Source organism: Gopherus evgoodei, chromosome 11 (assembly GCF_007399415.2).
Source record: "Gopherus evgoodei ecotype Sinaloan lineage chromosome 11, rGopEvg1_v1.p, whole genome shotgun sequence".
In the NCBI taxonomy this organism is placed as follows: domain Eukaryota; kingdom Metazoa; phylum Chordata; order Testudines; family Testudinidae; genus Gopherus; species Gopherus evgoodei.
In genome coordinates this window covers 6,642,091-6,657,067 of record NC_044332.1, presented here as the reverse complement: position 1 = coordinate 6,657,067, position 14,977 = coordinate 6,642,091, and the positions used below count along the sequence as shown (strand labels likewise).

The following is a 14,977-nucleotide window of genomic DNA, read 5'->3' as shown; positions in this document are numbered from 1 at the left end:
ACCGTGGACACAGGTCCCCTTATGTTTTTAAGCTATTACTAAAGCTGAATATAGCCTTGAAAATGTGGCCCATCTTCATAACACCGAGCACTAGAAACCGACTTCAAGAGAAGGTATTTGCTCGGGTTAAAAGTTCAGCCACTGATGGTTCCCCACTCCCCCCAGCCAGCCTCACCTGGCCTTTGAGGCTCCTGAGAACCACAGGTATAGGGCCAGTGAGGTTTCTTGGTAAGAAAAAAGTCCGACTGATTCGTGGATGCGCATCCAGATTGCCCCTTGTGAGCCTAGCCCTGGAAGCTTTGGGACCACCTGTATCAAGTTTGTTCCAAGAGCCCAAGCCAGTGTATTGACGGAAGAGCTCTCTCAGGAGGTCAGGTATTGGGGGTGAAAAACAGGTTGGAGCGCTCTGACCAGTATTTAGGATAGGGACTCTGGAGTTCACAGGGCAGCTATGAGAGGCCACCTGACATTGTGACTGTGGCCACAGCAGCTCAGGCTGTTGACGATTCTGTGAATTAGACTTGGTCTACACCTAAGTTAGGTCAGCACATTGTCCTGTGGTTGGCCACACTCCTGCGTGACATCGCCATGCCAACCTAACCTGCACGGTGGCTGCAGCTGTGTTGACAGAAGAATGCTTCTATCGCTGAAGCGCCTGATGGGGAAGTGGTGTCCTACAGTAAAGAAAACCCTCTTTCTGTTGGTGTTGGCTGTGTCTATACCACGGCGTTATACTGGCCTATACACCGACAGAGGTATGCCGGTACAGCCCCCCCGTACTGTACATGTACCCGTAGGGTTAGACTCCCATTAGGATTCTTTTAAGCATGTTGAGCTTGATTGATTGGAACAGGGGTGCAGGAAGGGTTAAACTGGAGCCACATCTCCTGCTGTGCTGAGTGGGAAATCGAGGCCTGGGGCCTAACTCTTTAGAGTGTACGCAGCTAATCATCCCAGGACCCTGGAGCACACTATCAATGCCTTTTTAACAGGGTTCTCTCTTCGTTGCAGAATATGGCCCCGAGAAGAACGCAGCAGGTGGGGGCAGGGAGGCCGTCCATGGAGCAAGCCTACATCTCCAAGGTGGTTCTGCTGGGGAGCACGGCCGTGGGAAAGTCAAGCACAGCCTTCCGCTATGTGAAATGATGTCAGGGAATCCGTGCTCACTGTGGGATGTGAGTGAGTGGCAGCAATGAACTAATCCTTTGGTGCAACATAAACGGCCTGATCTGCATCTTCCTTGTAGCAGGAGTGTCTCTGCTGAAGTCAGCGGAGCTACGCTAGCGTGAAGTTTAGTTTTGCTTAAGCTCTCAGGCCCAGCAGAGAAGCAGCAGGACGTCACTCAGGAGGCAGGGTTAGGGGCTCCATCTGGCAGCTCTGGCGGCTAATGGAAAGTGACCCAACAGACCCCCAAGGTTACAGCCCGTGAGCGCGGGGTTAGTTTGGTTTCTCAGCTCAGGCACAGGATTGACAACTGAGATACGGAAAAGTCTGGTTAATGTAGCACAAGCTGTGCAGGCTGATGTGCCCATTTTAAAAGCTGGGCCTTATCTGACACTGCTCTTCAGAGCTGGATCTTTAGGCATCAACCTAAGAAGCACCTCTGAAAAAAGTCAGGCCTCAGCATCTGCGACTCCACCGATGCCAGTGGCAAAGTGCCTCTGGAGTTCACTGGCTGGGAGGCTCAGGCCACATGCAGGACACATTTCTCTGCTGGGGTAGATTGGAGACAGGGACCAAGAAATCCTGAACAGGGGACCAGCACCACAGCTGTGTTCATTGTGGCGTTAGAGTGACATCTAGTGGTTCATTGCAGGTAGTGCAGCATTTACATAGGTCGTGTCAGCAGGGAGTTTTGGTCTACACCTGCCAGTTCCGAGTAACCAAAGAGAGCGTTCACCATTTACTATTAAATGTTATAGATCTTTCCCTCTCCGTGCTCTCCCCCCAGCCGTGGCTCTCCCAGCTGCCCCCACAGAAATACTACCAATCGCACTGCATTAGCTCTGGATGTGTGCCAGCCCCAGGCCCAGCACTCACTGCGAAATTGCACCACGTTCTTACTCTCGCTGCAGAAACTGACACAGGCGCATCCTGGAATCCTAGGAACTGCGCTTCAGAGTCCAATCTAGTGGGTTTGGGTTGGAACTGCCCCTTGTATAATTCCTGGGTGTCAGAAAAACAGACCTAACGCTCTGTTCTGCCCTGTTTGGAACAGAGGACAGAGGATGGATGACAACGGAGCCTCCAACAGATGACATTTAAAAGGCTATCTTCCCAGACTCCCAGCAGCTCTGCCCGTTATATTGCTCCAGTGTGTCTAGTCAAAGCACCCCATCCAGCCTCCCAAATGTGATCATCAAACCTGCCTTAGACATTTTCCTGGTGTTTCACCAGAAACCCACTCACACTAGAACTAGGTGAAATTTCAGCTGAAGATTTTTTCTGAAAAAGCTGCAGATCTGGGGACACCACCACATTTTATGAGTTCATGGTAACAGTGTTCATGTAGCCAGATTGGTCCCAGGATATTGAAGAGACAAAGGAGGTGTTTTATTGGACCAATTTCTGTTGGTCGAGAGGACTAAGATGACCAGATGTCCCGATTTTATAAGGATAGACCCAATATTTGGGGCTTCATCTTATATAGGAGCTTGTTACCCTCCACTCCCGTGCTGATTTTTCACACTTGCTGTCTGGTCACCCTAGAGGGAACAAGCTTTTGAGCTTTACAGATCTATTCAGGGTCTGGATAGGAAGCGAAGTATTTAGCTGTAACACTCCAGTTCCTTCCTCAGACCTGAAGAAGAGCTCTCTGTAGCATGAAAATGTGTCCCTTCCCCCAACAGAGGTTGGTCCGAGATAAGATCTTATCTCACCCACCTTGTGAGTTCATGGTAGTTTCACTAAATTGTTTAAAAAAAAAAAAACCTAAAAAAAATCACAATGTTTCATTTTTTTGGTTTGAAATTACTTTCAAAAATTCCTTTAGTCTTATTTTTTAAAAATTATTTAGAATGGTCATAGTTAAAATAAATGTTTCATTTGACCCAGAATAAGATTTCTCTCGACGTAGAGTCAAAATCTTTGAAATATTTCATGTGGTGTTGGACTTGAAATGAATTTTTTTTTGACTTTTCAAATTACCACCAACAAAACCAAACCACCGTTATTCACCCAGTTCTGCTACACGCTCCCATCATCAGATGCAAAAAGATTCATCTCAGTAGGCAACACTGGTGGAAAACATGGCTTTAGTTTTTATTGGAGATGTCAACACAGGGTCAGTTAAGTCTCTTGAGGAAGTTTTGCAGCTTACAGACCCTAGTATGAGCTAGGGAGGCCATTGATGGTCATGGGACTGATCCCCACCGGTTAGATGTTGCCTTCAATGGAGGCAAGACCAATTTACATAAGCAAGGATCTGGCTCTGTGTCTTTACGTCAGAAAGAGGCAAAAAGACCCTTTTCTTCCTGTTTTAAAGAAGTCCCCTGACCTTTGCCAGGAGAGTGGGGATGGAGGCCCAAGGGGTCTCCCACGCTGCCACACAAACCAGGCAGTCACAGTGCCTATACCAAAGAGTGTGGTGTCATTCGCCTACGTTACTTGGCACTCAGAGAAGGCTTCTGTCCCTCCCAGGGCTCTCTGGAGAGTTTTGGCTCTGTACTGCCCCCTCTACCTCAAGCCCATGTATTTCTTAGACAGTCTGGCCCTTAACAGATGGCTTCTGCCTGTCTCCTGTGCACAGCAACACATTTGAGCTGCTCTAGCATTTTCAGACCAAGGAGCTTCAAACAAGTTGCAGACATTTGCTGGCTTTTACAGCACCCCAGGAATGTGGATTTTAATTAGACCCATTTTCCATCTGGACAAGCTAAGATAGAAAGGTTAAGGGCTAAACACATTTGCCTGGCGGAGTATGGGAGAGCAAAGGCCTCTTCCCCCATCTTTACATCTCTGGGCCAGGTGTGCAGGAGTAAACGTGCATCTCTCACTTCCCTAGAGCAGGTAGAGAGGGCGAGCAGGCATGGCCTTGGTGTCACTCCCGCCCAATGGCCAGCAGAGCCCTGCCAGTTTGGGTGTGGGGCAGGTTTGCTGGCATGGACTTAGAGCAAGAAAAAGCAGTTGTAGCTCATCTGAGCACCTCCCCGGGGCTACTCCTGGGACAGCGCTGCTTATGTATAATCAGGGCTGTGCTTAGGGGCCCACGTGAGCCTTAAGTGACTTGCCCAAGGTCATACAAATCAGTGTCGGGGAGATTGCAGTATTTCTGTTACAGCAGCACCCAACAGGGGCTAGGCACTGTACAGCTGGATTAGAACTCAAGACTCCTAATTCCCGCCCTGCCATCACATTTCCTCCAGCTAGACAACTGCAAAACCAAAGCTTGCTAATGCCACCAATATTGATGGATTGAGCAAGAACTCTTGTTCTCATTTCTCTTCCCCTCCCCCTCTTCCTGCCACACCCTCCTGACGGGCATTGGTGTACTATCAGGCTGTTAGTGGGTAATACCAGTTAACCAGCCTGTTTGTTACATTGCTTTTGGTGGGGTAGGGGATGTTTTAATTCTCTCTCTCATCCTCCCTCCCCCCACAGCCCTTTCCAACCGAATCTCGACAGTCATCTTTCACACAGATCACCGAGATGAAGGTTAACATTAGTTGAGGTGCGTGCTATGGCTTTCTCAAGGAGCTGTCCCCTCTCTGTCGCTTCCAGGTTCTTTCTTCACCCAGCTGGTTTGTTTTCAGACTGCCACAATCAAGCTTGAGATCTGGGACACTGCAGGACAAGAGAAGTACAATAGTGTTTGCCATCTTTATTACAGGGGGGCGAATGCTGCCCTTCTTGTATATGACATAGCCAGAAAGGTAAGAGTGGTGATGGCTTGTTCTTCTGCCTCTCTCCTCCAGAAGGGTTTGCCTTTAACTTTCTAAAATACCCAGACTGAATCTTGATAATGCAGCCACACCGCTGGTAGGCTGCAATAGTTCTAGTGTAGCTTCCCAATATGCCTCCAGACATTTCATCCAAGACTGCTTTTTCCTGCACACATCACGTAAGGACTACACATCAGGGCAGGTTTATCCTTCCTCTACTGGTAAAGATGGTCGAAGACATGCAAGGAACTGGTACAGACGTTTCACTTACAGTGGACAATAAACGCTCACCTTTTCCCCCTCAAAGCCAAGATTTCTCTGTCTACCCCTGTCTCCCAGCCCAATCCAGCTCACCAGCCAAGTAGGTAAGGAGGGAGCATCACTAAGTGCTCTTTGTTCCCCTACCCTCATGTAACCCACACACCTGAGTGTGGCCGTCTGTCCCATCTAGTGGCACTGAGACCACTTAGAGATAAAATGAGTCTTCTGTACAGCCTTAGCAAAGCTATGGTTGAGGGAATCAGAGAAGGAATTCCTTCCCGATGAGCTCGTGATTGTTTTAGTCAGCAATAAGACAGATCTTGCTGCTCAGCAGGAAGTCACCTTCGAGGTAAAAGGCATCACTGCAGTAAGATCTCAGTACTTGGCAGATTCTCTCTTTCAAAAACACCACGGCAGCGTGTTCCCCGAGTGCTGCACTGCAGGCTTTCACCATGAACAGTTTATAAGTAAATGTTTAGGTGAACGTGATTCCCCTAGCAGCGAGCAATATAGCAAGGTCCCACTGGGTGCTAGGGATGTTAGAGGTCATAAATCCCATTTTGCCCTCTGTTTCAGCTGTCTCTAAGATCCAACTTTCTTGGATCTTAGAGACTTTTCTGAGCTATAGTGGGTTTGTTCAGAGGGTTCAGAGTGTGCATAGGTAGGCTTCCGGGTCAGAGAGGATGTTCCCAGGTGTTGCTTCAAAACTTGCCATCGATGAGTTGATGCAGAGAAAAATACATAGATGCTTTGAATTACATTAAAAAATTCAGAAGCCTCACTAGAATCTGATGCTGCGTCACTGACCACCAAGTTAAATGAATGAGAACTGCATGGGACAAAAGAAGCTCAAGGGTTTAAGGCTGAGATCTGTGTCTGCACTCCTCTGGTCTTTCCTCTCACGTTGGCACCATTATAGTAGCCCTGACCTCTCATGTTGCAGTTCCCGTATTTTCCAGCTTTTTAAGAAGCACATTTATCATACCCGCTCCTGTAGTATCATCAATGTCAATAAATTCTAGAAAATGCTGACAGCCACCATTGCAGGGACATTTTCACTAGGTTCTGCTCTTGTTACAAAATGCACCATTAAAGTCATTTGTTCCATATAGCTGATGTAAGGTGTGCAGCCCAGAAGTCAACTGCTGCAAATGGACCATTTTGATTACCACTACAATTCTTTTTTTCTCTCTCTTGCTGGTAATAGCTCACCTTAAGTGATCACTCTCGTTAGAGTGTGTATGCTAACACCCATTGTTTCATGTTCTCTGTGTATGTGTGTATATATATATATATATATATATATATCTTTCTATTGTATTTTCCACTGCATGAATTCGATGAAGTGGGCTGTAGCCTACGAAAGCTTACACTCAAATAAATGTGTTAGTCTCCAAGGTGCCACAAGTACTCCTGTTCTTTTTAGTAATATCCTGCTGACTTCAAATCTGCCACAATCTTCTGTTTGACTTTTGCTACCAGTAACTATATGATCTCATTTTGAATGGCTTTTCCAAGGTAGTGGTGTATGGACATTCCTTGGGTGGTGACTCTTCTTAGATGCTTCTGGAGCACAGCATCAAACTCAGCCATCAGCTCCACAATTTTAAGGAAGTTTCCATTATTTGGCCCATACAGCTGATCCAAAGTGCTAGGTTTTGGGTAGCAAGCATTGTCACAATGGCAACGAGCCTTTTCAGAACATTTTGTCAGTACAGAGACTCTGATGCAATCTTCTCTTGATGTTGATCATCTATGGTGGCCTTTAACCTTAGTCTCATCTCAAGCTCTTTCCACCTATGGAATGCTGTCTGGTGACTTACTGCCTTCTCATGGCATGCCAGATTTCTACAGTCCTTTGTTCTTGTAGAACCCAATGTGGCTGGAACGTTAGGCTGGAAGAGTTTGCAACAAAAACAGTATGCAGCATTCTGGGTTTTTGAGTACATAAGCCATGGCCTCTCCACTTTGCCACCATTGGGGATTTCACGCCAGTGATGTGTTGGATGGAAACTTCTATTTTCATTGTCTTTGGGGAACATGAAGTTTTTCATTTGCTGTGGCCCATGTAGTACAAGGAAGTCCCTCAGACTACTGCTCAAGTGGGTCCACAGTCCTGGATCATCTAGACTTAAGGAACTAAACTCAGCAGCAGCTGTTTCTTGTGCCTCCACCACACTCTTCTCTGATCTACACTTTTCTTCAGGAATGTGCAAGGTTACATCCATTTGAGATGGAGATATGGATGCTGCAGTAGCTGCCAGGTCACCTGCACTCTGACTGGAAGATCAGGCATCTCCTCACCACTCACATCCTCACTGGGGCTGGAAAGCTCACTGTGAACATTTGTGTCTATGTATCTCAGGAGAGCTCCTTCCTGTTAGACAGAAAAGCTTCCTTTGCTTTCTTTCTTTTTCTGAATGCTGCCCCAGAGGGGCGTTTTCTTCTTTCACTCATGACTGCTGTTCTGTGCCAGCTATAGTAGCTCTCAACACTCAGTTGAAGGGGACAAATAAACAGGCTGGTAGTAGGGCCGAGTGAGGGAAGATATCAGCATCTTAAGGGCCTAACTGGCTCCTACTACTTCAGCTGACTGCCTGTTCTCCTCAAGTGGGTTCAGGGAAGCAGCAGGATACAGGAAGATCCCTGAGAAGCTGGTGTGAATCAGTCCAGGCTCCAAGGGAGGCTAGAGAGGTACATAAAAGGTGCCTCCTCCTCTCTCTCCCTGCAGCTCCTGCTGCTTTCTGTTATTCCCTCTCACCTTTTCTCCTTCCTGCCTGCCATGTCTCTTGTGCCCTCCCTCCTCCAGCACAGCACTCCACCAGTTCTGTGCATCTCGAGCACGGAGAATACATATGCACCAGCAGCAGACACAATTTTCTACACTCTGGGTCCTAGTGTTGCCCCCCCACAGTCTGGCATCTGAGGCGGCCACCTCAGTTTGCCTCATGGTAAGGCCAGCCCTGGGAATGAATCTCTGTGATTTCAGCTACAGAGTTGTTACAAACATTTCACAGTGACAGTGCAATGTGGTGTTAGATTTCCAATGACATATTCCACATCACTTTTTAAATAAGTATCACTCACCACACTGGTGAGTATGTCATGCCCGACAAGAGTCGCTGACACAGAGTGACGAACCACTAGTGGGCCTCTGTGTCAAACATGGGTAGGTTTCAGTGCAGTTATCCCCCCACCCATCCACACAAAACCCCACCCACTTTGCAGTGAGAGTGCAGAACAAACTATTCCAATGCTGATAGGCCTCCAGTGTCTTCCCACAATTTCCCTGGTGTACCCAGAAGGAGAGTGCATGGAGTTCTCCCACAATCTCCTGGGAAAGAATTAGAATGGTTCAGCGTACTGCAGCAGACAGAACCACGGGCTGTGCCTCCAGAAGCCAGAGCAACACGAATGGGAGTGAGCAGCACCAGTGGGGACACAATTTGGGAGGGAGTTGCCATGTGGCTGCTGCCAGCCAGGCTAGGTCAACCTGGGTGCCAGTCACCTGAGTTAGCTGCTTTGAAGACATACCAAGTGTGAAATACAGCGATAACCGCAGGCTGTGCGTCAGCTGGACACTTGACCAATAGCACATGCCATTGCCTAGCATCATTTGATCATGCAGACAAAGGTTGTTGTGATGCGCCTCTTTTCCAGGGCTCTGGTGGGGGTTAGGACTGGCTGGAAAACAAGACTTCCATTGTGTGAGAAACAGAGGCACCACGCAGAGTAGGGATTCAAACCTAGGCCTCCCACACCCCAAGCGATCACTCTACACACAGAGCTGGTGGCTAGTCTGGGCTGGAGGTTTGGGGTAGGGGAGAAGTGGGTTCTCACCAGAATGCCAGCCTGGACTTGAAGAACATGCTTGAGGAAAGTTGTGGAAACGTGTGTGTTTGGCTTAAAAATACATTTCTGTTTTGACACACCAGCATTTTCCAGTAGAAATATGTTGGCAAAGAATCCCTGACCAGCTCCAGCAGAGATAGGAGTAGGGTGAGAAGGGGACAGAGAGGCTGAGCGCAGTTGCCTTATCTGCCAACTTCCTGGCTTGTGGGCTTTAAATCTCAGCCCAGGAGAGCCTGTTAGTACATCTATGGTTGCAGTTATGCTCCTGCTTTGACACTGTTGTATTAATGTGTTGACTCCTTTCTCCTCACCTGCCCCTCCCCCCCGCCCACTTTGGACAAGATCTCGCTCTGAATATGTCCAGTCCAAACCAAGCCATCTGCAAGGCTAGTGCATCCAAACCCGGTGAGCCAGGGAGTTTTAACGCGGTCCAGTCAGAGAGCGGCTGCAATGCCTTGAGCTGTGCAACAGAGAAAACAAGCGTGGCCTAAACAGTTCGGCTGCAACCGTGTGACTGGAACAGAAGGAGCGTGAGCTGGGGAAATAGGAAGCATCAGGCTTTGCAGCAGAATCTGCTGGAATGCAACGGTGGCTCTATCACCGGACACGCTGCTCTTCAGAAAGGTGGGGAACTAAAGTCAGTGTAAACTAAGAGCTTGTCTGCACGAGCGGGGGGCAAGGTCTAGGGTGCACTTGTGTGTTGTGCACTAACTGGCCCCTAAGGACCTGCTGACACGCACGGAGAGTTCCCTAGTGTGCGTCACTGCAGCACCACAGGCCTGTTAGTGCACAACATCCTGGAATGTGTCCCACTCCAATGCAGACTAATGCACCATGCAGATGAGTTCTGAGTCTTAAGGCTCCCTTGTACATCGTTAGTCTGACAGTGCAAGTGCTGGAGCTAACGACGGGGGTACGAGGCCCTAAGGCAGTTTGCAGCATCCAGCTTGGAGATTTCTCCCAGAGCCACCCTTGCAAATAGCTAGAGATTTCTGCATGCTCCTCTTCCTGCTTCTCAGCCACTAGTCAGACAGGGCGAGTTGCAGTACTCCTGCGGTACTCCTGCTACACTCCTCTTGTGTCCATTCCGAGCTGGCTTCTCCGGGTTGGCACCATGCAGCCCTGTCCACACTGGGCAGGGCTCTGTCACACCTGAGGGGTCTAATCATACAGGGAGGAGCTGTCTCTCCCAATCAGACCTAAGGACAAGATCCAATACCTTGTAAATGGAGCCCTTATTTCCACCACTTTCCAGGACATTTACCAAGCTGGATGTGATTACCGGCCAGAACACACCTAAGTATACTTAGAAATAACCCTGTTTTCGTACCTTCCCCACCCAACTAGGAGGCAGAGGAGTTTGCAAAGAGCAAAAGCTTAATTTACATGGAAACGTTCGCAAAATCCAACCACCAAGTGACTGAGGAGTTTATGGCCACAGGTAAGTTCCAAGTGCGAAGCCGCTGGACAGGTAACAGCACTAGAGAGATGCTGAGGTCTGTGCCAGCTCTTTGCCTTGTGAGCTATAGCACTGCACCGCTAGTCTCATCCCACTTGCTCAGGGGCATTTAGGGTTGAGTCACTTGACATGAAGAGGTCCAGGAACTGGAAAGTCTTTACTGTGACTGCAGCAGTGCATTGCCTCTAGGCCTAGACAAGAGGTGACAGGTACACTCTGGCCTGTCAAGCCTCACAGCTGCCAAGAGCGAGCGAGACAGATCCAGAGCAGTGGCTTCCCCATTCCAAACATGGACAGGCTGCCCCCCTACTGCCCCCCACCCCAACTTCTGAGACAAGTAAACTTCTGGAGTGGTTCTGCCTTTGCCGCTGGGGTGAGGGTGGAACCTGCTGAGCGCTGAATGGGAAAGAAGTTCACCCACCCTTTGGAACACCAGTCACTGGCTCTAGCAATGGGAAAGTGGGAATTTCTCCCCACTCCCAAGATTCCTCACTGTCACTCCAAGAGGATCTCTTCTCTCTGAGACCCGTTCCCCTTGGCCCCCGTTACAATCCCCAGACAAAACAAGCCATGTTTTTTTCATCCCTCAGGCCAGAGATCAGAGGCCTCACTCAGGCTGGAAAACAAGATCCCTGCATCCTTCTTCTTTAAGGGGTAGAATAAAGCCCTCGAATCAGCTAGGACAGTGGCTCTCAACCTTTCCAGATTACTGTCCCCCTTTCAGGAGCCTGATTTGTCTTGTGTACCCCAAGTTTCACCTCGCTTAAAAACTACTTGCTTGCAAAATCAAATCTACAGATGTGTCGCACACACCATTACTAAAAAATTGCTCACTTTCTCATTTACCATCATTAAATTAGAATATAAATATTGTACTAACATTTCAGTGTATAGTGCACAGAGCAGCATAAACAAGTCATTGTCTGTATAGAATTTGAGTTTGTATTGACTTAGCTACTGCTTTTTAATGTAGCCTGTTGTAAACCTAGGCAAATCTCTAGATGAGCTGATGTACCCCCTGGAAGAGCTCTGAATATCCCTGGTTGAGAACCATGGGGCTAGGCAACAGAGCCAGAGTCAAAGGCTTAGCTAGACTCAGCTAGACTGAGTCAGCCTCACTCGATTGGACTGGCCCAGAGAGTCTTTGAGGTTTCTTCTTTCTTCAGAGGACAGACACATCCAGTCCCCTCCCAAGAACCAGTTATGCCCAGAGACAATCCCGAGTTCTCAGTGCTCCCTTCACACAAATGCCGATGACTGCCAAGCCACCAATGACGCTGGTTTCATGGGAGGCTAACCAGAGCCAGCAGTTTGGAGATTCTTCTGGCGAGCCGTTTCTTCCCCACGTGCAGGCTTGGAACCCTGGCACTCCGTTCCACCTATCCCACTTCGCCTCCTGGGCCTCTGATACGTAGCTTACCCCACAGATGTTAGCCAGCTGACCCTGTATTGCCATATGGGGATTCAAACTTGGGGTATGCCTCCCGCTTGACCCTGCACTAGTGCACAAATGGCAAACTGCTGCCATTACCTTGGCAGTCCGGGAGATGGCACTAGAGTCTTCTCATGTTTCTTCCTATTAATGAAACCGCTTGGAGAAAGCTCTAGAACAGGGGTCGGCAACCTTTCAGAAGTGCTGTGCCAAGTCTTCAGTTATTCACTAATTTAAGGTTTTATGTGCCAGTAATACATTTTAACGTTTTTTAGAAGGTCTCTTTCTATAAGTCTATAATATAGAACTAAACTAATGTTTTATGTAAAGTAAATGAGGTTTTAAAATGTTTAAGAAGCTTCATTTAAAATTAAATTAAAATGCAGAGCCCCCCGGACCGTCCAGGACCCGGGCAGTGTGAGTGCCACTGAAATCAGCTCGTGTGCCGCCTTTGGCATGCATGCCATAGGTTGCCTACCCCTGCTCTAGAATAATAGGATACAACTGCAGCAACAGATTTCACCTAGCTCATATCATGAACCAATAATAAGCATTTACTACCCAATAGATATTCTTCGTCCTTAAGAATGCTAGCAGTTTGAGAGCGGCAGTTCATGGGACACCTAGCACCCACCTTATGCCAGTTTCAAGTTAGGGTCTCCTACCTCTAGCTCTTTTAAAAAAGAATTTCACTAAAGCTTATAGAGATCTAATTTGCACATCATCACCACCATTCTATCTGATAATGGGATTTCCTACAGACAACTTGGTGCAATACAACATTTGCTGTCCTGAGATGCTTTTAGGGGGATGTCCATGATGCAGGTGCAGTGGAATCTGTAAATGTTCTAGGACGGGGAATGAAGAAGTGTATGGGAGAGTTTGTTAAATAGTAAGTGCAGGAGTCCTAGGCCAAGAAACATATGGGTCTGAAGGTTAAAAAAAATAGGAAGTTAATAAAGTTAAAATGTAAACTTAACTTAAATCAACATTATAAATAAGAACGTACCGGGTCAGACCAAAGGTCCATCTAGCCCAGTATCCTGTCTTCTGACAGTGGCCACTGCCAGGTGCCCCAGAGGGTATGAACAGAACAGGTAATCATCAAGTGATCCATCCCCTGTTGCTCATATTTAGATATTTTAAATCTTAATCAATTTAGAGGGACAGATCCCCAGGCCTAGCCAAATAGCACGAGGGAAGGAGAAAGTGGCCCCTAAGGCTCCTTTTCCTCTCTCTCTTGCTTGTTGTGGGTCAGTCCTTGGCATAAATTGAAACAGCCCTGGGGCTGCTCTAAGTTTCACCACCAGGAACCATTGTGCTGGTTGGGGATCGGAGCGCTCTGGCCACACCCCAGCCCACTGCTGATGGGAGGGGGACACAGCAGGGGAACCCCTAGCTGCTCCATTAGTTGCCCTAACAAAGTCAGAGCAGGGTCCGAGTATGTAGCACAAAATGTGACAATAGCTCAGCAGAGAAGGACCGAGAATTTCTTATTCTGAGTTTCTTCACAGCTCCTGAGTTACTGAAACAGGAACAACAGAAGGAACCAGCCCTTCAGCCTCAGCCCTGGAAGAAGTCACGCGTGGATCTGGAAGAGCCAACCAATCAGACTAAGAAGTGTTGCATGAACTAAAGGAAATGGCAGACTGACTTAATGTTACCATCAAGTGCGTTTTTATTTTGGGGAGGGCAAGGGCGGCGGAAAGGGATGCTGGCCCTATGTATTGTATGCAGGCAGCATGGCTCTAGGGGGCAGCTGGTGTGTCAAACTGATTATGGCTTTTATTATTCATTATTGTCAGTGTTCGATTGAAGAACTGTACGAGTTGAGATATTGCTGAATGCCAGGAACCTGAAAAGCACTGCAAGTCTCCTCTTGCTTGTTTGTTCAGTGTTATCATTATACAAGAATACAGTGCAAAGTAGCTTCACAAATAAAAACAGCAAAAAGGAGGAGTAGTCTCTCTCTCCCCCCCCTTTCACCTTTGCAAATTCTATAAAACTTTTACAGAGGCTGTTAACATTAAGGTCACCCAATCATTAAATGCAAGGCATGGAATAGCCAGAACATGCAGCTCAAGCTTAATATTGCCATAAGAACTCACGATTTTGTCACAAGTCTTGTGATTTTTGGGGTGTTTCTTAAAGCCCCAGCTGCTGGAGTCAAATGATCACTTGGAAGCTTTAAACAACCAACAACAACTCCAAAAAGAACACTTTCTGCTCTCATGGTTGTGGAGAAAACCGAGAACATGAAACAAGCACACCCTGAAGGTCCAGAAACCAGATTGTAAATAAGGAGACCCTGAACATTATTTAAAGTCTCGTGAATTTTTGGGGGCAGATGGGGGCAGATTTCTCATTGGAGTACCTGGGATTGGCAATACTACAGTAGTAGAGATTTAATCAAGAAATAAACCATGGCCTGATTCTCGTCAACCTTCCACAGTTGCAACACTAAAGCGAGTAGAGTTACATTGGTGTAAAGAAGAGAATCAGACCATCTGACTTAGGCCAGGTCCAGATTAGAAACTCCAGCTGGCACAGTGGTGCTGCATCTACACACAAAGGGTTTGCCAGGATGCTACCCCAGCAAACTTTCTGTTGTAGACTATGCAAAAATCAAAATTTGTCTTGTGCTTGTCAGGTAAACAGTTTACTAACATATCTAACCTTGTTAATTTCAGCACACTTAGTTGTGAACTGATCACAGATGCCTCAATGCTAAGGGCATGTCAAGATTCAAAGATCATTTACTTGTGAATTCAGCAGAGAGTCCTGTGGCACCTTATAGACTAACAGAGGTATTGGAGCATGAGCTTTCTTGGGTGAATATCCACTTCGTCAGATGCATGGGTATTCACCCACAAAACTCATGCTCCAATACGTCTGTTAGCCTATAAGGTGCTATAGGACTCTTTGCTGCTGTTACAGATCCAGACTAACACGGCTACCCTCTGATACTTGTGAATTGTCCCTCTGAAAGAGGCAGTAGTTTTAATGTCTGAGGAGCACAAAAGAGCTGAAGAGACTTCGTTAGAATGTAGGTAAAAAATTCAGTAAACCTGAGCAGAGACCAAGCATGGAAAG

The 14,977-nt window shown here is 47.4% G+C and overlaps 1 protein-coding gene across 1 annotated transcript; it reads left to right on the top strand.

The window, feature by feature from the left end:
* The first annotated feature begins 256 nt into the window (after positions 1–256).
* On the top strand, positions 257–13,520 carry RAB17 (RAB17, member RAS oncogene family). The gene is given in 7 exon segments (XM_030580506.1): positions 257–370; positions 1,012–1,139; positions 1,141–1,175; positions 4,720–4,872; positions 5,360–5,490; positions 10,341–10,434; positions 13,399–13,520. Coding segments are annotated over 7 exon segments (777 nt in total).
* The last annotated feature ends 1,457 nt before the right edge of the window (positions 13,521–14,977 follow it).